General features: G+C 33.5%; 1 protein-coding gene across 1 annotated transcript in view; it reads left to right on the top strand.

Moving 5' to 3' along the window:
- Positions 1-17,803, top strand: part of LOC111509285 (unconventional myosin-IXb) — a 263,644-nt gene that overhangs the window by 117,655 nt on the left and 128,186 nt on the right. The window contains 1 exon segment of the mRNA XM_074179210.1: positions 693-1,150. Within this exon segment, the coding sequence (XP_074035311.1) occupies positions 693-1,150 (458 nt within the window).

The raw sequence follows: 17,803 nt of genomic DNA, 5'->3' as shown, positions 1-17,803 counted from the left end.
ATTTTAGCTGATATCCCCATTTTGACTAATTTATCCCGGAGTAAGTTATGGTCAACAGAATCAAAAGCTCTTCTGAAGTCAACAAAAATAGCGAATAGCTTTCGTTTTCTATGTCTAATATGAAAATTTATCATTGAGCTCAGCATATATACATTGTCTACACATTGTCTTTCCGTTAACCAGCTGTCGCACCCCTACGAACAACAACCCTCAGAAGTTGAAACTTGTGCGAGCTAAGGATTAACGAGGTCTAACCTTTTAACGTGTGATTCCTAATTAGAGCTTGAACCACCGACCAACACGGAAGTCAATTCGAGTGAGTGAACAAAGCACCCGCGTCGAACCGCCTGGCTACCGACCGACCGATGTTAGTGCACATAACGACTCAACCCCGCACACTTGACTGTATGTTTCAGCTCTATCTCAGCACTTTGTGGATTGGTGCTTTACAACAAGACGACTGAGGCTTCAACACCAACCTCCCCTCCCATAAAGTTTTTGTATTGACGATAATTTCACTTTTTGATATTTTTCAATATTTGATGAACTGAATCAAGACTAAATAAAGTTGAAAAAAACTATGATCTTAAACTATGCTTCATGTTAATAACAATAACTATTTGATAGGCCTTGGTTAAAAATATTGTTTGTGTTAACCTTCTGTTTTGTATTAAACTATGCTTCTTTTCCAGGAAACATTAATTCAAGCTCTAACAGCAAAAAGGGCTCGAGCATCTGGCGAAACGCTTGTCATCAATTACCGACTTCCAGAGGCTGTTGCCAGCCGAGATGCAATGGCCAAATGTCTTTACGGAGCTCTCTTTGACTGGATTGTTTTGCAAGTTAACCACGCTCTACTTGCAAAAAAAGACACACTCCGTGATCATCAGGGCAATTCGATTGGGGTCTTAGATATTTTTGGGTTTGAGGATTTCGGGCTCAACAATAGTTTTGAACAACTTTGTATTAATTACGCAAACGAGCACTTGCAGTACTATTTCAACCAGCATGTATTCAAATACGAACAAGAGGAGTATAGAAAGGAGAGCATCAGGTGGACAAACATTGATTTCATGGATAATACAGGATGTTTGCAGTTGATTGAAGGCAAACCCAATGGGTTAATTTTTTTATTGGATGATCAATGCAAGTGAGTATTCTTTACTAATTCAAAAGTATTTTTGAAGAATGTTTTTCACTGACAAAAAATTTTATCATAAAATTTGATGATGATAGATATTGTGATGAGTTTGATCTCTTAGCGTAAGATCAATGTTGTTTTCCTTGTTTTTGTCTGCTAATTCAAACCAGTTGAAGTAGTTTATTATTATTTGTGTCATTTTTCAATAGAATGTGTATTACAAATCCTATACAAAATATTATTTATTTTGAGACTTTTATATATATATATATATATATATATATATATATATATATATATATATATATATATATATATATATATATATATATATATATATATATAATGTGAGCTATCAGAATATGTCCATGAATCTTTTATACAGGGTGTTATCTGACTTGGTCCACCCCCATCTTTGAATTTTTAAATGCGGACCTGTATTTTTTGTTGTAGTTTTCGTATTGTCGACGTTTACTTCATATTTAGAAATCAAATTCAATTGTATATTTCAGAACGTTTTGGTAATATTTGATTATAATTGTGGGAATTATTCCCTTTTAAATTACGGCCCTGGAAATTGGTTGACTGAGTTGAATAAGAACACAATAGCAACTTTCACGTCTCTCTGTATACCGTAGAGTTTTTCGAGATTTTTTTTCAGTTTTAGGTATCTATTCATATTTTTTTCATTGCTCTAAAGGTTTTCTACAATGAACTTCGAATAAGAAAACCTTTTATGATTATTTGAAACATATCTACATCAAAAATATATTATATGTGTTTTAATTAGCAGAAAAAGAACTGATAGCAATAATAACATCTGAAACTATGATTGTTATGAAAATTGAAATGAAGTAATTTATATACAGAAAAAAAATAATGGCGCAATAAATCTTCGAATTGAGAGTCCTTCCATTTCGAGTCATTTTTTAACTCGATTTTTCATATTATTTATTGTCCTTGGTACACTTATTTGTTGCATTGTTGCGAAATAATTGAAAATCCTCAATCTCGAGTCTTCAACATTTTCTATCTCTCTGCCGGCATAAATCCTATTTTTCCATGTCCCTCCCCCATAGCAAATAGTCCAAAATATTAAAATCTGGTGATCTTGCAGGCCATCTCATTGGCCCATTATTTGTTTCGAAATGGAAGGACTCCAATTCGAACATTTATTGTGCTATTAATTTCTTTATGTATATAAATTACTTCATTTCAATTTTCATTACAATTATAGTATTCGTTTCGGATGTTATTGTTGCTGTCATTTCTTTTTCTGCTCATCAAAACACATATAATATATTTTTGTTGTAGATATGTTTCAGATAATCATAAAAGATTTTCTTATTCAAAGTTCATTGTAGAAAAGCTCAGAGTACTGGAAATATGAAAAAATATGAATAGGAACTTAAAAATGAAAAAAAATATTCTACGGGACATAGGGAGACGTTAAAGATGCTATTTTGTTATTATTTCACAACCAATATCCAGGGCCGTAATTTAAAAGGGATTAATTCACCCAATTATAATCAGATAGTACCGAAACATCCCGATATATAAAATAAAATTTAATTTCTCAGTATGAAGTGAACGTCTATGATACAAAAATTTCAACAAAAAATACAATTCCGTATTTAAAAATTCAAAATGATGGTGGCCCAAGTCAGATGACACCCTGTATAAAAGATTCATGGGTATATTCTGATAGCCCACATCAACTGCCAATAGCAAAATGTGGACCATATTTTCAATGTTTGCGAATAAAGAAGATATAGGCAAAAAAATAATTTGGGATTTTTTTGTTTTTTTCTGTATATTTCCAGAACCAAAAGAGCTATATTCGATTTTTTCACATCAGTGAATCAGAATCAATTTTGTTCATCATTGTGTGGTGGAAACTACAGAATATGTAACTTATAGGACTAGTAAAAAAAATATTTGTATGTAAAGTAGATTGACTAAAATTGATAAAATATAGACAATAAAATATTCAGTGTTTTATATATATATATATATATATATATATATATATATATATATATATATATTATATATATATATATATATATATATATATATATATATATATATAATATATATATATATATATATAAAATAGGGATGGACAAATGGAATATAAAGTGGGAATATGGTACAACTGCAACAATGGGACACTATTCAGTGATATAAATATAAAAAAGAGTATAATAAGGATGTACAATTATACAATTAGACAACGGATTTAGTTGAGGTTTGTACAACTATAACTTCAAAATATAATCAGGAGTCCAGAAATTCTTCTATGTTATAGAAAGCTTTATCACTGAGATATGTTGATATTCTAGTCCCAACTGCTGACTTGCTACCGCTCATATCTATTAGATTTTTCATCTTATTGAAACATTTTACACCAACATATTTTGGGAAATTTTGACCAATGAGAAGCCTGGAAAAGGGCAGATGAATATTTTCCTTATTCCTTGTATCATGTGCATGTGTTTGGTCATTCTTCAGAAACGTATTTTCATTGTCCTTTATAAACAATATTAAGTTCAAGATGTAGAGACAAGGTAACGTTAGTATTTTAGAATTTCGGAATAATGGCTTACAAGATTCTGAAGGGTGAGTTTTATTCATAGCTCTGATGATTTTTTTTGGGAGCTAAAAACCCCTAGTATGTGAGTTGAGTATCCCCAAAATATTATTCCATATTGCATAGCTGACTGTGCCAGTCCGAAATAAAGAATTCTCAGTACATCAGGTGATACTGTATCCCTCAAATTCCTAATAATGTATTTGAACATAAAGTGGTGATATGGTTTTCCCATGAAAGTTTCCTATCAAGCACAACACCTAAGAACATCATCCTCTCTTTGCTTTCTATCAATTTTCCATTGACTGTTAAGTAGAAATCATTATCAGGATTCATATTTTTTGGTAAAAATCAAATACGATAGGTCTTAGCGGTGTTTAGTGCCAGTCCATTTTTACTATAATAGTCACTGATTTCCTTTGATGCCTTATTACCATTCTTTACTAGTTGTTCATTATTTGTTCTGGACATTAAAATATTCGTATCATCTGTATAGAGAATGATTTGATCTGCAGCAACACAGGTGTACTTTATGTCGCTCGTGAATATTATAAAGAAAAGAGGTCCCAGAATGGAGACTTGAGGTACACCTTTATGATAACTTTCTGTTGTCTTGTATTTTACGGAATTTAATACAACAGTTTGTTTTCGATTGTCCAAGTAAGAAGTTGCCCAGTGTAGAGCAACACCACGAACTTCTATAGCTTCTAGTTTGAGTCTTAATAAGTTATGGTCTATAGTATCAAATGCCCGGCTTAGATCATAGAATAGGCCAATGACATGTTTTCTTTCGTTCAATGCTCTATATATGAATTCCAAACAGTCATAAATTGCAGTATTAGTTGATTTATTTTTTTGAAATCCGTTCTGAATGGATGGCATTAGTTGGAAGTTCTCCAAATAAGCTGTCAATTGTGTGGTGTATGATGTCTCGAAAACTTTTGCAATTTGATTTTGTATGCAGATAGATCTATAATTTTTCATTTCATTTATAGGACCTTTGTTCTTATAAACTGAAATGCATTTAGACTCTGATGGTAGGAAATATTCCAGATGTGAACGAATCATTTATTAGTTCACCTGGGCAATAAGTTTACTAGCAGCCTTCTGGACCTTACCATTTATGCCATCCATTCCTACTGCAGGTTTAGATGTTGTTTTTGAGGTGATTTCCTGAACTTCTTCAGGTGTTACAGGAGTTAGGAAAAAACTTCTATGAAATTTATCGAAATGTTGATCAAGATTTGGTTTAGAACAATTTTGAAAGGAATCTATAAAATAATCATTGACATAGTTGCTTTTTTCCAGTGGATATGTTATCAGTTCACCATTGTCGTTTGTTACACTCATAGAAGGGTTCACCTTATTGTTCTTATTTTCTTTAATGATTTTCCAACTTTCCCTCATTCTGTTGTTTGATTTAAGTAATCGTACATCGTGTTTATGTTTCTGAAATTGTTTCACATGGCTGGTGTATGCTTTTTTACATGTTATATATCTTTCGATATCTTTGGGACAGTTTGAGTTCTTTTTTTGCCTTTCCTTTTCACACAGTTGGTCATGCATTACTTTAATTTCTGGGTATACCACCGTTTTTTGGTTGATTTTGTTTTTGATTTTCTGATTGGAAATGCGCAATTGTGATGATATAAAAATGTATCGTAAAATGAAGATGATATTTCGTTGAAGGTATTCGCTGTATAAACTTCAGCCCAACTTTCACGAGATATATAAGTTAAGAAAGTTTCAATGTTTGATTCACTGTAAGACCTATTATATTTGTATTCAGTATTTCGAATCTCAGAATTTATTGCGTACAAAGTACATATTTGATAAGTATGGTCAGATAGAAAGGAGATATGTACATCAACATTTTTGACCTCAATGTTCGAAAAAATATTGTCTATACATGTATTGCTTCTACTAGTGATTCTTGTAGGCTCTTGAATATAATGTCTTATGTTAAACTCCCCTAATAGGTTTATTAACAAGTGATTTTTTGCATTATCAACAAGAAAATTCAAGTTTACATCTCCACAAATAATATAGTAATCATCCCTCTTATAGATATCATGAAGTAGCAATTCTAATTTGTCCAGAAAAATGTTCAAGTTACTGTCAGAAGTCCTATAAACTGAGATTATGTATACTTGCTTTTTTCCCTCAAGTCTCATCTTGGCAATACACACCTCAAAGTTTTTTTCAATACTGTAACTTGATTGCAATGCTTCAGCCTCAAGTTCTTCTCTGATAAAAATACATGTCTCTCCTCTTTCATGTTCCTTTCTTGAGAAGCTGAAGATCAGTTTATAGTTTTTTAGATAGATAGATAGATAATATATTTGTCTCTTTAGATTGTTCTTGAATCAGCCACACTTTTGAATAAAATCGTCTAAAGTATAAAATGCTCCTTGGATTAAGAACTTTTTCAGTTTATGTTTGAAAGTTTTTATTTTTGTTTCCGATTTCATGCGTTCAGGCAATAAGTTGAATAAATATGCCCCTGCATACAGAGGTGATTTTTTGTGATGTGATCTGAGTATGGGATGTAAGTGAAAGTCATTTTTCTTTCTCTTATCGTATCTGTGGTACTCACTGTTTTTGTTTAGTTTTCCGTTATTTAAAAGGGTATACGTCAGTAATTTATACAAATAAATAGATGTGAATGTTAAAATATTGTTATTTGTGAAGGTGTTCCTACACGATTCTCTGTAGTCTAAATCTTATATCATTCTGATGAACTTTTTTTTGTATTCCAAAGACTCTGGATGTTTCTGTGGACCTTCCCCATACTATGATGTTGCAGCTGATGGTGCTATATACCAGTGCATAATATAAATTAATCAAGTACGGTCTATGAAAATTTGACTTGAGTGTATAGAAAGCATAATATAGCATTTTGTCTGTATTGTTAATTATCACAGTCACTTCAAGTTCTTCTTCCTTCAGCCAGTGTTCATCAAGGCAAATGATGTCAATTTTGTGTGTTGTTAACAGTATGTTGATGGAGTCACATTTATTTAAAAGGCCTTGTATATTGAAGTGCATTATGTTGAGCACTTGATGACAAGACAAGACAATTTATTTTCCACTGAATGTTACAATACAAGTACCATACATAATGGGAATCGTCACTAATAAGTAGGTTATAATAATATTACAATTTCACTTTTTGGTCATAAAATAAAATAAATTAATATAAATAAATAGGTACATGTACACACTTTAAAAATTAATAAATGAAATATAAGTTTATCAATACTAATTAGAATTATTTATTAAAAATTTGAATCAAAAGACTACTGTTTCATGTGGTCCGAGTCAAAATTTTCATTCAAAAACTCCTGAACTGAATAATAGCATTTCTGTACTAAAAACTTTTTTAGATAATTTTCAAATAAACCTGTGCTGAGTTCTCTAAATTTCTTAATTTCACATATTTTATTGTAGCATTTGATTCCTATATAATTGGGATTCTCCTGTCCGATTGATAATCTAGAGAAACATAAATTGATGGTGTCCTTCTGCCGCGTATTATGATTGTGAACATCCTTTCTTGTTTTGAGAGAGTTATGTTTATTTATGATGTGAACAATTATTGAGTAAATGTACAAGCTTGGTAATGACATAATACCCAGCTCAACAAAGTGGTTTTTACAAGATGTTTTGCTAGATAAATTCAGCATACACCTTATAATTTTTTTTTGAGTGATAAATAATTGACCACTATTATGGGCTTTTCCCCAGAAAATCAGACCATATGACAGGCATGACTGAATAAGGCCAAAATATAGTAGTTTCAGTACTTCCATTGACACTGTGTTATGCAAGTTTCTAATAATGAAGCAATATGAGCTCAGTTTTGAGGATGTATGTTCAACATGATCGTTCCATGTGAGTTTTTGATCCAAGTGGACCCCTAAAAATTTTGTACAGGTCGAATTTTCTAATGATGTTTCTTCAGTTTTAAGTAGTATGCTCTGGTTCACAGTGGCATTTTTTGTATTAAAGTAAACAGCTATTGACTTGTCTATTCAGAGATATGTTATTATTACCACACCATTGGGTTATGTTTTTGATAGATTCGTCAGCTTTGTCCTGTATTTCCCCCCTTGAGTGTCCAGTGATGATTAAATTAGTGTCATCTGCATAAATAATTGGATAGCTTGTTTTATTTACCTCCATGGGTAGATCAGTTATAAATATATTGAATAAGGTTGGTGACAAACATGATCCTTGAGGAGTGCCTATTCTAGTTTCAATCGGCTCGGATCGGACACCGTTGATTTCTACTTGTTGATTTCTATTTGACAGATATGAATGTATCCATTCCAAACACGGGCCTCTAACACCAATATGATACAGTTTAGCTTTCAACAAATTGTGATCAACGGTATCGAACGCCCGGCTCATATCAAAGAACAGTCCCATTATGTTTTCTTTTTTGTTCAACGCGTCATGGATGTGAGATATAGCTTCTTCTAATGCTGTCGTGGTAGATTTTTTCGTTCTAAACCCATGCTGTGAACTATCTAAAATATTAAACCTTTCGAGATAATTGCAGAGTCTTACGTTATAAGAGTATTCATATATTTTGCCAATGTGACACTGAACCGCCACTGCCCTATAATTTTTGGCCTCCTTTCTACACCCCTTTTGCTTGTAGAGTGGAACAACTCTTGAGAACTTTAATTGTTCAGGGTATTTACCTTCATAAAAGCTTCTATTTATTAAAATACTTAGTGGATGTGATAAAATGTCACCAACAGCCTTCATGACATTTCCTGGTACATTATCTATACCCGGTGTTTTTTTGGTGCAAACTTTTAATATAGTCTTATGTATATCTTCAGGATCGGTAGGGTATAAATAAAATGAGTGGAGCCGGGATTTAATTTTTAGGGTATGGTTTAAATTTTCTGAACCTTTGTTTTTGTTTTGTTCTATGAAATATGTGTTAAAGAAGTTAGTTCTTAAGACTGCACCCTCAGTGTTTATCATTTCAGTTATTTTATCCTTGTTTTCCTTATTTGTGTTTTCTTTTATTATATTCCAGCATTCCCGATTCATGTTGTTGGAGTTCAGTATTCTATCGTCATTAAAGGTTCTTTTTGCTATATTAACTTGATTTTCATAATATTTCTTTAAACATTTATATCTTAATGTATAACTATCATTATCAAGTCTTTTTGCCGTTTCTGCTGTTTCCCTAACCAGTTCTGAGAGTTCTTTAATTTTTGGGGTGAACCAATGGTTTTTATTTTTTCTTTTATTGTTATGAAGTTGTTTTGTTGGAAATGATAACTCAAACAGATCAAGGAATTTATTGTAAAACAGTGAGAAGGCTTCTTGACAGTCTGCTTCTTCGTCTAATAATTTGTTCCAATCTACAAGCAACACAAGCAATGTTGTTCCAAAATCGCTTTTGATGTTTCTGAAACTGGATTGTGTTCAGAGAGTTGTGGTTTCATAGTTGTTGTTGGTGGAAGAAATTTATCATTCGCTTGTATCGGGGTAGTTATTTCCGATGATTCATTTTGTCTAAAAAAGAAATTGGTTGTCTCTCCTTTGTGATTTCCTCACCATCAATAATATTTCTTATTCCATATTTCTCGTAATATAGCTTGAAATCAAACCGTCTGAATCCAACCCCTTTTGTCCAGAAAGAGGGAGTGAAGAACTCTTTGAGATTCCAATCCCCTGCAACCATAAAGTTATTATTAAGTCTGCTGCCTTCAGTTGTTATCAGTTTCTTAACGATAAATTCTTCCTGCTCCCTTTTCGGTTTTGTTCTCAGATATTCTCTTATGTCATCTTCTTCTACATCTTGAGGGATTCTGGTCAAATATAGCAATACTTTTGAATTTTCACCTCTGAATTTTTGAGTGTTTGTATTTGCTTGCCCCACTAGTCGTTTGTGTTACATTTTTTCCTTTTACGAGTTTCCATTTCGAATCATTAATATTGTCTTCAGTCCCGAGGTCAGAACTTGCCAAATGTATGATCTCATTGCATTTTTGTTGAGTCTGAATTTCCATAATTTCTGTAGGCATACCCGGCAAAACCTCTCACTCCTAAAGGGTTGGAAAATATTGGCAACACCTGTTTCATGAACAGCTTAATCCAATGTTTATCAAACACGAAATGGTTATTGGAATATTTGAAAAAGGATGAATTCATGAAAGATAACAATACTAGTATTTCTAGTATGGAGGCTGCTTTAATCTCAAAGCGTTTGCAGAAATCATCAAGGAATTGTGGTCAGAAAATTCATTTGATAGAGTAGTAAATGCAGTCTCCTGAAAAAAACAGATAAGTTTTGCCCCTCGATTCATCAAGACGCCCAGGAGTTCCTTTGTTATCTTTCAGAAGACCTTAATAGAATTAATGAGAAACCTGAACCAATCTTAACGAAGATTGACGAAAAATTGAGCGACTGCAGATAAGCACAAGAGTCATGGCTCACATATTTGAAGATGCATAACTTTAAAATTGTAGATAATTTCATTGGTCAATTAAAATCCACGATAAAATGTAAACACTGTGGACACTCATCATTAACCTTTGATCCTTTCTGTCATTTGTCTCTCCCCATACCACAGAGAACTCACCTTAAGTTTGGATGGGAATGAAAAACCGACGTGTTCGAGATGCAAGGAAAGGAGAAAATGCGTAATTTCCCTGTATTTTAGTAATTTATTTAAAGAAATTTTCCCCAACGGAAAGATTCAGAGACAAATTGAATGTTGTCATCGAATTTCCTCTAAGAAGTATTGGATATGAGCAATTTTGCAGCAGACAATGTTGCTACTTGTTATAATCAATATACACTTTCGAATCACAGTGGGACTACTTACAGCGGGAATTACACAGCATACTGCAGACACCCGTATATTGGCTTGTGGCACAGATACAACGATTCACATGTATAACCAATTTCACCAAAATTGCTTATGAGTGGACTAGCATACGTCCTCTTTTATGAAAAGGATGAAACAAAATTGCACCTTTGAGATTACTGATAGGATGTTTCTTCATGCTACGGTGTAGCATTTGAAATGCTACAACACAGAATAATCGATACCTTTTACCTAATACTATTTCAAGAGTGAACACACTGTATAGAAAAAAAAAAAACGAACAAACCAATATTCAGAGTATTCATTTTCACATCCAGGAAACATCAAAATGTTCGGAGACCCAATAAAGTCCATTTGATGGTATGTTTCTTATTTCGCGAATAAATTAATTTCTGGTGATTTTCCAATATCAGCTATGGCTCATACTGTCAGTATGTACACTCTAAAAACATCAGTTTTAATGAATATGAAAAATAATATAGCAGACATCATTTAACATTTTGAACACCTCTGATTGTCTTATCGTATCCTAAACTTTGTCTCTCCGTGGGTGCTGCCCTCAGTGAATATTTCCGTAGCGTGACGGTATTTCATGTTCCTTTTAAAATTGCCATTCCTGGCCAAGAAACTGAAGAGTTCAAATGAGAAGCATTGTCGAGATCACACAAGGAAAATAAGTTTTTGTGGTGGTATCATGAGTTCATGGATCTATAAAACATCACAGATTACGAGCCTTGTTCAGTGAAAAATCTCAGCAAATATTTTTTTTTGGACCCTTTCCACTTTGAGGCCACATTCCACCAACGGTAAGATAATAAAAACTGAAGTTCCAAGTGCCCAAATAAGCCCTGTTTCATTTTCAGGCCTCTTTTTCCTTCTCCTCAATTTTATTTATTATATTGATTTCTACCTGAAATCATCATTCGATGTACAAAAGTAGAAGAATAGTACCGACCGGCATTTTGGATCTTTTCAATTTCAACTGTCACCTATGGTAGTTTCTGATCACTCTTTTGTGAAATTCATCAGTAATCATCCTTGGGAAATTGGACGAAGTCTATGTAACCGGCGGCCCTCGAAAGAAATTCCAGATAAGCTATATATATAATTTTGTTTATTTTTTTTATTTGCGCTCCAACGAATATTTCGCAAGAAAAAAAAATATTCTATACAGTTTCTGTTTTACCGAAATTCAGATTAGGAAATATCAGGATTTTATTACTATTTCCAAGGTGTAAGGCAAAGGTATACGTATACGATTGCATATTGCTACAGGAAGAAATATCCTGAAATATATTTTTTTTTAGATTGAACATAATTTATGATATATGTATTTCTACAATGTTTTTCATAATGAATGTTTAGTGTGTGTTCAGAAATCTGTTGCATATCTTTATATATATATATATTTTTTTACGACATCATTGATCCTTATAGTTATATTTATCAGTTACATAATTATATATATATTCTCTTTTGATAACTAAACTGATTGGCGCCCAAAGAGGTCAATTTTGTATTTTTCGTCCAACTCACGACCCATAGCTCCCTCGTAAAAACTGAGTAACCGTTTGCAACTGTGTAGCCTTGTTTTATTTTATTCTCTTTGATTTTTTTAAACAACCAAGGTTATAACGGTACCAATATATTTGATATTTATATTCAAATATGTATTGTCTCTGTGGTAATTTATTGAAAAACCTTATACACTCATAGGATGGATGCCTCTCTGACACTGTCAATTTGTGGATCGGAAAAGATATATTCATATTGCGCTTAGGATAATTATGGCTTGGTCTAGCTTCCAAAAATCTACTTTTATTTTTAAATAGGTATACTACACTCTCATAGATATAGATCACATATACTGTCAAGATATTATTTGCCTTGAAGATTCCCTGGCATGACTGACGAAAGTTCAGTTTGAAAATAACTTGCATAATTCTTTTTTGGATAAAGAATATATCAGAGGTATTACTGCTGCTTCCCCATAATATTATATCAAATTTAAGTAAAGATTCAATTGAGGTAGGAGCCAATAACTCTGATACTGTAACATATTTGATTCAATTTTTTTCCCAGATTTGTAATATACTTATACCAATGTAAGTGTTCATTAACATATATACCAAGAAATTTTGTTGAGTTCTGAACTGTAAGTTCATTGTTTGACAGATTAATTGTGCTTCGTGTTTTAACATTTGTTTTGTCAATATTCAGAAGCAGATTGTTCTTTGAGAATCAGTGGTTTGCTCTGTGTAACAGGTTACTCGACTCTATAATTAAGTTTGGATAGTTGTGACTTGACACTAACAGATTTGTATCATCAGCATAATTGATGATTTGGCAAGTTTTACTATCATTATTTAGGATTTTTAAAATGTCGTTCATGAAAATAATAAAAAGCATGGGACCGGTTACACTTCCCTGTGGGATGCCCAAGGTTGTGCCTCTGATTTGAATATTTTTTCCGTGTTTTATGATTTTTGTTTTTTGCAGACGGTTTGACAAATATGATTCAAACCACTTCCAGATATTTCCTCTACTTCCATATCTATCTAATTTTTTTTTTCCGAGTCTTTCAATTGTATATTAAAATCCCCTGCTATAATACCAATTTATTCTCACCATTAACTTTTCCAAACAGTTCCACGAGTTTATTGTAAAACTTATGAAAGCTTTCAGATTTTGGAGATTTATAAACACTAACAATAATAAGTTTTATATTATCTAGGGAGCACTCCACTGCCGCACACTCGAACACATATTTCTTGGAGACACTGATTATATTCTTTTGCACTTTGTAATCTATTTCGGTTCTGACGTAAACAGCTACACTGTCATGTCCATTTTCACCACGACAATAATGGGAAGTTAAAGTGAAATTTTGGTTTCCATAGAGTTTTGATTGCCACTCAGTTTTCCAGTGTTCTATCACTGCTAGGAAATAACAATCGTTATGTTGACTTAATGCTTTCAGCTCATCTACACTATTTCCAATTGATTAAAGATTGTGATGAATAAGACTGATTTTCTTTTTTTCAACAGATGAAGTGTTGTTAGGTAGCTCACTATTCAAAAATCTCGATTTCTTTGGTTATAGTTCATTATAGTTATTATATTATTGAGCTGAATAAATTCATCAATGAAATTGAGGTAAATAATTCAATAAATTATCTTGACTTTGCTATTACGATAATTATTAATGAATATTTTTTGCAATTTTCCGCAAACCATCTTATACAGACATTGTCATACATAATTCCTCCACACATCTCTACCAGCATAAAGTAGCTATCCCAGTATGCTTCACAGACTATTGAATATTCCATTGTCAGAAAGAAATATTTAGAGAAAGCTAAGTTTCATCAAACAAATCGCTATCAACAACGGTTACAAGGCAGATATTAAACACTCCATTATTTCCTACAAGAAACTACGAAGGGAGGCCATGTGCCATGTCTACCCAACTTCAAGAAACTATAGTGTCTGTTGCAGGGCTTGGTGAACCCACCAATAATATCACTCATTTTTTAAAAAAGACATGCTTGGACGTGGCTTACAGAATAAATAATAATTTAAGCAAATTTACTGAAAACAATAACAACAAAACTTCAGTGTCAAGTAGATCAGGAGTATATAAGTTGACTTGTGACTCTTGTCCAAATACTTTATCTTGGCCAAACGGGGAGAATACTTTCCAAGGAATTGAAGAGTATAGAAGTAGTTCCTTGAATAGTAAGACCAATTCCACATTTGCAAACAACTTTTATCAGAAGGACATTAATTCAATCATGACTATGACGTGTTACATTTAGAAGACAATAGTTTGAAATTCAATCTTTAAGAATGTTTAGAAATAGATTTAAGAATTCGGGTCATTTACTTATTGAAATAACTCCCCGTTACTGAATATTTTTTCAAACATGGAAACTGTTAATCAACTGACATATAAACTGAAGTAATTTCATTCATTACATGTTTATTTGAATCAGTTTATAACATTTATTTTGTAATAATTATGTTGATTGATTAATTCTTAAAGTCGGATACTTCAAATTGTAAAAATATATAAAGCATTGAATATGTAGTTAGTCTAAACACACGCCCGAAGAAGATATCGTATAACGAAATATATGTTATGTTTTTGTAAAACTGTGTAATGGAAATCTCACAATAAAGTGTTTCTTAAATACATTATGGATTTTCATCAAGTATTCGTGTACATATACAGTGTAACACATATTTTAGATGAAGACACCCCTGTATTTTAGTCATTTTTTGAAAGCAGATACTTAATTTTTGGCACAGGCATAGACCTTCGTCGGCCGCATTTTTCGGAATACTCAGCCCTAGTGACAGACAGCCTTAATCCCAGTCTACTGTGTTCCTGCTAAAAAGGAAAATTCTCTATATTTTGTTTCGCGTTGATGATACCGAAATAAGTTATTAAAAAAAATGCTTAGAAATCGATTTTGAACCTACATATCGAATTTCAACGCAAAATTCAAATTTTGTTTTTTTTTTGTAATTTTTATATTCAAGTCCGATTCAAATTTTGATTAATAGCTACTAAAGAGCCACAAAGACATCAATCAAAATTAAATGACCATTAATGAAGGGAATTCAGCAGGAAATGCAATAAACACTAATATTGGAAGTCAATTCCAAATGGTGTCTTTCTCAACTGGCCCGCCCTCAATTCTGATACATTTTTCAATTCTTTTTCTTTCATTATTGGCCACTCTCCTAAGTTCTGTAATAGTTATTTCGCGGCAGGCTTGCCGTAGTCTCTCACAAAGTTCATGTCGATTTCGTGGCCTAAACTTGTAAATCTTATTCTTGACGGTTCCCCAGAAGTGAAAATCCATTGGAGTTATGTCGGGAGAGCGAGGAGGCCATTGTTAATATGGGCTATTTCCACTAATCCTACGTAATGGAAAATGTTCGTTTAACCAGTCTCGAACCATCCAAGAATTATGAACGGAAGCTCCATTTAGTTGAAAGAACATCACTTGTCGCACATTGAGTGGTAAATTTTCAATGATTTCCCATAATTTGTTATCAAAAAAATTCAATAATCGTTCAGCGTTAACGGTATTACTGAAGGAAAACAACCCAATTTTTCTGTCGCATAAAATACCATATTCCCATTTCCGAGTGAGTAGGTCATCTCAAATGCACATAGAGTCCCATTGGAGCCAGTAACCCTTTTCCTGCTGGCTAACTATTTTCCTACTGGCAATTCTTGGATATCTCTTGCCATTCCGACCTCACTACTTTGTCAATCCATTCTCGTACAGTTTTAAAGACTGAGTCCTCCTTCTGCGCTATGATGATATCTTGCTTCGTCATGAAGGTAGTGTCACCTTCGGAGGCTATTAACGATTGTACCATACCATGGTCAAGTGGTATCCACATCTTCTGTCCGTATCCCTGGACAAGGGGCCCTCACAGGTTGCTACCCTCCGGGTCAGAGGGAACCCGAAGCAGCTGGAGGTAGGGGCGCTTACCTTCCTACCAGAGCTGTCCATAAAGGAGTCTCTGACCGCTACCTTGTCACTCTTTCTTTTCTAATGTTGAATTTCAAAATCATTTTTGTAATTTTTCGATTCACCTGGCTATTTGTCCTACTGGGGTTTTGAAGTTGAAGAGCCACCAGAGTAATTAGTGATCTGACCTGATCAAGAATTTACGTCGATATATCTTTCTTAGTTACCAACAGAACATGTGATGACCAGGGGATGTTTGCCCTTAACGATGGATTAAGCTTTGCGAAGGGATGGCGTCTCGGTGATTGGTGTATGGGCTTGGCATCGCCAGTATCGCTCCGATGTTGAACTAAAACCGTTCGACCAATGATTTTGCCCTTCACAAACATATCGTACTCTTTCCCTACGAATTTTTTATGATGTGTCATCCTCAGCGACTGCTGCAGCTCCGTGCCACGAACCCCGTGAATGAAACTATGGATACTATCCAGTGGGTGACGTTATCAGGTGCTTCTGGTTCTGCAGACTCTCGGATAGACCTTGAGTTCTCACCTTCAGTTGAGCTTGGTAGACTTGTTGAGGGTGTTCGCTACCATACCTGATCTCCAACGTTGACCCGAATGCTAAATACTTCTTCTGCTTACTCGCTGGAATATTTTGCAGAATTTTGGAGGCCTTTCCTCGTAGTGCCAGTTTGAGAGCTGTTACTTTCTCCTCATTTCTCCACCCATTATTTTCCGTAGCGGTCTCAAATTGTCTGCGATAAATTGACCATGAAGATTCACCATCGAAGGTTGGAGTTTCAATAAAACTACTGCTAGAAGGGAGAGATATCGTTTCCGATTTGCATTTTTCCACAGTAATCCTTTTCGGCCCCGGTGATTTTTTTAGAAGTTACCGAAAAACCTCTTCAAATTTTTTGTCGACTCCTTCCAGCTTCTTTTCAAATTTCCTTTCAACTCCTTCAAGCTCCTCTTCAAATTTCTTTTCGACCCCTTCAAGCTCCTCTTCAAATATCTTTCCGACTTCTTTAAGCTCATCTTCAAATGTCCTTTCAACCCCTCAAGTTTCTCATCGACTGCTTTTTCCAATCCTCCCTGAATGAATTCCTGTACCTCGTCTTTACTCACCTGAGTAGTTTTAAAATCTTCAAATAAATTAAGGTACAATCTCATTGTAGTTGTAATTCACGATCTTCATTTCGACGTAATCGTTCTTCCTCTCTCCTTCGTTCATCTTATTCATTTCGGCGTAATCGTTCTTCGTCCTTCCTTCGTTCATCTTCCTACCTTCTGCGTTCATCTTCCTCTTCGCTGCGTTCGTCTTCTTCTCTTATCCGCCATGCTGGCTTGCAAAGCCTCGAACATTTTTTTAAGGTCTTCCATCTCGTCGTAATCGACACTCTTTATTTTCACAAAAAACAGAAAATTTTCAGTCAATTATTCCACTTCCGACTACAAATGTTATGCTTTTTTTTCGTGGGTTTACCAATAAATGACTACACTGTACAATAATTAAAATTAATTTTATTTCACTGTTAATACAACCAAACACTTTAACTAAAACTTCAACTATTATTCAAAATGTCTATCGTCTTGTTCGATCGCTCTATACTGCACTGTCCACGAAACTTCAATATATCGATATGCTTGTAACATTTACATATGACAATCGAAGGCGGTAGAAAATTCGTCGGAATTCCATCGATGCAACGCCA

Source organism: Leptinotarsa decemlineata, unplaced genomic scaffold (genome assembly GCF_025532065.1).
Source record: "Leptinotarsa decemlineata unplaced genomic scaffold, Ldec_3_MD MMD2_tig00004677_RagTag_RagTag, whole genome shotgun sequence".
Lineage (NCBI taxonomy): Eukaryota > Metazoa > Arthropoda > Insecta > Coleoptera > Chrysomelidae > Leptinotarsa > Leptinotarsa decemlineata.
The sequence above is the reverse complement of the archived record's forward strand: the minus strand, read 5'-3'. Positions and strand labels throughout refer to the sequence as shown.